This window comes from Triticum aestivum, chromosome 3A (genome assembly GCF_018294505.1).
Source record: "Triticum aestivum cultivar Chinese Spring chromosome 3A, IWGSC CS RefSeq v2.1, whole genome shotgun sequence".
NCBI lineage: Eukaryota > Viridiplantae > Streptophyta > Magnoliopsida > Poales > Poaceae > Triticum > Triticum aestivum.
In genome coordinates, this window is record NC_057800.1 from 55,544,756 (window position 1) to 55,549,705 (window position 4,950).

At 45.9% G+C, this 4,950-nt stretch overlaps 1 protein-coding gene across 5 annotated transcripts in view; it reads left to right on the forward strand.

Moving 5' to 3' along the window:
* LOC123060233 (cysteine-rich receptor-like protein kinase 10) overlaps positions 1 to 4,319 on the forward strand; it is a 42,601-nt gene extending 38,282 nt beyond the window's left edge. For 3 of the 5 annotated variants that reach the window (XM_044482831.1, XM_044482832.1, XM_044482833.1), the window contains 5 exons: positions 764 to 865; positions 2,912 to 2,989; positions 3,521 to 3,670; positions 3,748 to 3,840; positions 3,931 to 4,318. In XM_044482831.1, coding sequence (XP_044338766.1) covers positions 764 to 865; positions 2,912 to 2,989; positions 3,521 to 3,670; positions 3,748 to 3,840; positions 3,931 to 3,990 — 483 coding nt within the window. In that variant the 3' untranslated portion in view covers positions 3,991 to 4,318. Of the gene's footprint in view, positions 1 to 763; positions 866 to 2,911; positions 2,990 to 3,520; positions 3,671 to 3,747; positions 3,841 to 3,930 lie in introns of all 5 variants that reach the window. The other 2 variants (XM_044482834.1, XM_044482835.1) reach the window with 1 other exon arrangement.
* Positions 4,320 to 4,950: the final 631 nt, after the last annotated feature.

Genomic DNA, 4,950 nt, shown 5'->3' on the forward strand with positions numbered 1-4,950 from the left:
GGTCGCGGCGGCCGGCTGCAAGGGGGGGGGGTTGCCTGTAGGGCCCGGCCAGGTAGAGGTGTATGCCCTGGACGGCGATGACGAGGTCGTTGAGGATCCCGGTCATCCCCGCCAATGAGTAGACGGCGACGGGCGGCGCGGTGGAGGGCGGCGGTGTCTGGCCGGTGGAGGCGCCGGCGGCGGAGTCCAGCGGCGCGGTGGGGAGAGCCAGCGGCACGGTGGAGAGAGGCAGCGACGTGGTGGTGACGGGCAGCGGCGCGGTCGTGACGGGCAGTGACGGGTTGGGTGGTGGTGCAGACATGATCGGAACCGAGCTACCTGATACCAAATTGGTAGGAGCTATGATCCTACCTTGTCTAGGGCGTAGGTTGTAGGGGAAGGAGGGGGCTGGGCGTGGTGCTGCTCGCGGTCGCCGGCGGCAGGGCGCCGTCGTGCGAGGGAGAGGAGGCGGCGGCTGCGCAAGAGGCGGCTAGGGTTAGGTCTCCCGGCTCCCTTCGGGAAGCCGAGCAAATAATGATTGCTTCTTGCTTGATTAGATTGATACATCTCCTCTCCTTAAATAGAGAGGTTTACTTGACTCCTAAGCAAACGATCCTAATAATGATAAGATAATTGGGCTAAGCCCCTAATAACGATAAGATAACTTGGGTCACAACCCACTGGGCTAAGCCCCTAACATGCCGGTCATAACAATCTGTTAGTCAATTTCATTACATCAATTTCATTACATTCCAGAAATGCTAATGCATTACTTGCATGACAGGCAAGAGAGCGTTTGGAGGAGGCTATCAAAGAAATAAAGGGTGCAAGCATTGAACATAAGAAATTCGGGATTTCCGTGCACTACCGGTGTGTTGAGGAGGAGGTATAACTAAAGCTAAAGCTTCATTGTTTTTGCCTCTTGTTATGTGGGGTCAGACTTATAGCCGTAGGGCCCACAACAGTACAGCAAAGGAACGACCATAGGAGGAGTGAGTAGCAGGGAGACTGTTTCCCGTTTGTCAGATCCAAAATCTTAAGGACATCATGTAGAGGTCTGCAGATTTTGCCATAATCTTTAGCAAATCGTCTGTAATACCCTGTGAGGTCCAAAAATCCTGAGTTTAGTGACATTGTCAGGTTCTTTCCAGTTTAACACCTCTTGGATCTTGCTAGGGTCAGTAGAAACTCCTTGCTCAGAAATGACATGGCCCAAGTAAGAGACTTGTGGAACAGCAAAGGAGCATTTGGACAGTTTAACAGAGAGCTGGTGTTCCTGCAGAATTTTCAGAGCTTGGTCTAAGTGCTCAATGTGTTCTTCTATTGATTGACTGAATATCAGAATGTCATCAATGAAAACCAAGATGAATTTCCTCAAGTATTTCCCAAATATCCAGTTCATGAGGTTTCGAAAAGTAGCTGGAGCATTTGTCAACCCAAAAGGCATCACTGTGTATTCATAGTGGCCTAAGTGAGTTTTAAAAGCTGTCTTAGGAATATCATCAGTAGCCATTCTGATCTGGAAAGCTTTGCTCCATATAGTCTTAGCAAAAGTTTTCACAAAGTTATTAAAAGCTTTCTGGTGGTGAGGGACTTTGTATGGTCTCAGGTATGGAGGTTGTGCTCCTGGTTTAAGAGGAATTTGATGATCACAATCTCTTGAAGGAGGAAGGACTGTGGATTCAGTAAATACTGCCTTACACTTTTCCAGTAAGGGAGCAAGTTCAGCAGGAACTGCTGGTGCTGTCTGTAGTGTTTCAGTGTCGAATGTATCCCATTACACCCTTTTGTAGCATCTTGTCCAGTTTGAGAGCAGAGATAATACACTTCTTCTTTGGAACAGTGTGATCAAATAATGTAACAGGAGACCCATTCTTAGTGACAGTCAGTATTCTTTCCACCAGATCCAAACAAATAGGACTGTAGCTGTAAATCCAATCTGCTCCTAGGATGATGTCATAGCTGCCCAGGTCTAGTAGCTTGAAGGAACTAGAAAAAGGACTTGTCCTGTATAGAGAAATTTCTGTGAGGTACTATACTGTTGGAGATTAGTTGAGCACCTCCAGCTACTGTAACTTTCTTTGGTGACATAGCTTTCTGGTGGCAATTACTTTTAACTGCAAATGTATTGCTCATGAAAGTATCAGATGATCCACTGTCCACTAGGGCAACAGCCTGTTTGCCATCAATCATTAGCAGAAGGGAAAATGTGCCAGGACCAGTAGTTCCCTCTGCTGCATGGCAAGAAATATACATGGCCTGTTTTGTTTGTTCCTGTTCAGGGGTATTAGGGGCTGTATGAAAGGTTTGCTCAGGTGACTGCACTTCTTCCAGGGAAGTATCAGTGTCACTGTCATCTTCCACTTCTTGTAGAATATGGAGGGTTTTCCCAAATTCTGCATTCATGTTGTCTGGACCAAGGTTCTCTGCAATACCGGCAGGCCCTAGCATTTGGTAGGGGATTGTTCACTTTATCTTGTTGAACTTGCTGTGGGAGAGGAGCCAAGGGAAAATTATTTCTGAAGGGCTGATTGTATTGTCCTCTTGGCCTAAATTGATTTGTGGTTAGAGTTCTTTTGGCAGCAGCTGCTTTTTCATATATCTTTGAGTACCAATAGGCTTCTATCATTCCAGTAGGTTTTTGCCCACAGACATCATGTTTAATATCTCCTTTAAGGCGTGAGTAGCAGGGAGACTGTTTACCAAAGCCTTTAGTTTGAGTCAGAATCAAATTAGTTAAAAGATTGCAGAGTCAGTTTAGGTAAAGAGATAAAGAGTCCGGATTGTAATCAGTTTAGTTTTGCCTTGATGGCCAAGTTAGTTCACCTATAAGAAAGGACTTGATCACGATGAATAAGCATGGATTTCGAGTTCTTCCACCTCTTTGCTATATCGAAATAATTTTCCTAACGTTCGTTTTTTTATTTTGCAGGAACAGGAACTGGTTAAGAAGCTTGCCAAGCAAACCATTAAAGGTTTCTCTGAGCTCACAGTAACTAAGGGTGACAAGGTAAGTAGATTTGGTTGGACATCAATCAAGTTTAAATGTTTTGATTGTCAAGCTTCATGCACTAGCTAATGCAACCAAAATTTTGAACTAATGGAAATGGCTAGGCAATCCACATGTACACTTCAATACCCCCTCTCATGTATGACGCGGGAAGTCAACACATGAATAGACTCAGAGGTATGGCTCAAGAGGCCTAAACGTGGACACAGAGCGGGGCAACATCAATTTTTGGATAAACTGCGAAAGTCAAGACTTGAACTCAAGACCCTGATACCATGTCAAGCTTGAGTGCAAGTCCTGGCTTTCGCAATTTATCTAAAAATTGCTGCTTCCTCACTCTGTGTCCACGTATAGGCCTCTAAGTCTATTCACGTGTTGACTTCCCGCGTCACACGCGAGAGGTGGTGTTGAAGTGCATATGTGGATTGCCTAGCCCTTTCCACCAGTTCGGACTTTTGGTTGCGTTGGCTAGTGCATGAAGGTTAACTTTGATCATATTCATTACATTTACACTTGTATGCAATTATATAGGTTGTTGAAGTTCGTCCTAAGGCTGAATTCAACAAGGGGTTTGCAGTCAAGTATATACTCGAGCAGCTAGCCCGCAAAAACAACTGGGACAGTTCTCAGGTGGTCGCTATCTTTATCGGTGACGATAAGACAGATGAAGATGCATTCAAGGTAATATCATCTAAACGCGGAAACCCAATCTTGTTAAATCATTATTTAAATAATCTCTCCACTTATTTTGCGATTAGGTGCTTTGGAAACGAGTTGGCGGACTGGGGATCCTTGTCAACAAGAAACGCAAGTGGACCAAAGCCTCGTATTCCCTTGAAGACCCAGCTCAGGTAATGTATTCAACCTCAAATGCATTGCATTGTGTAGTCTTGTTAGTTGTACCCAGTAAAATAACTACTAATATTTTAACTTTGATTCAGGTGCAAAAATTTCTTCAAATGCTCCTGAGCTGGAAGAAGAAGGCAGAGGCTGAAGTTTGAGCGCAGCTTTGATACATGTCATTCGGTTGTTAACTTGTTATATAAAACTTCTGAATAACAAGTACTAGTTTATGTTCCAAGCAAGTTGGGTAGAGGCTAGAGATGCAACCCAACAGAAAACCGTGAGAACCTAAACGAGAAGCGAGAAAGCACTAGTAAATAAAATAAAGCCCTTTTGTGTGTAATAAGGTGGTGTTTGTTTCTCTAGTCCTAGGACTTTTTCTAGTCCCTGGGACTTTTTGAAAAAGACTCTCAAGGAGGTGCTTCTAAGGACTTTTAGCAAAAAGTCCCAAAAAAGTCTCACCCTGTTTGGTTTGCTAGGGACTTTTTCTAGTCCCTACACCAAAAAGTCCCTGGAAACAAACACCCCCTAAGTACATAATTGAGTTGGATCTGTGTGGATTCTTTGTTTCTCCACACATGGCAAGTTACTTATCCGTCCGATATCTAAAGCCCTTTGGCTTTGCCTATAGGACAGTTGTGCTCTTTTTTGTGTGACAATTTTTCTGCACTCCTAAGATAAGAAGCAATGCAATGTGCTAAATCGCTAAAGAAGTTATCAAATAAATCCTGCAAATATTTCTGAATTTGGTTCAGAATGCCCTCTCTTTGGGGAAGTTACAAAAAAAAATACAGTATGCAGTGCAATGCAATGTGCCGCGCCAGAGTGAAGGGGACTAAGCGAGAAGGGAGGGAAAAAGGAGGAGAGCGAGCGTCACCTATCGGCCGGAAGTAGCTGAGGCCAGCCGCCGGGCGCGGGCGTGGCACTCCCTCCTGGCGCCCCCCGGTCGGGTGGGGTGGCCCTCCCTCGGAGCAGAGAGAGACAGTGGGGCGGGGATGTCCTCCGAGGGAGGACTAATCCCAGTCTCGCCGCCTCCGCTGGCCGCCGAGCCGCCGACCGAACCCCAGTCTCGTCGCCTCCGCCGGCCGCCGCGCCGCCGACCGAACCACACACTCGCC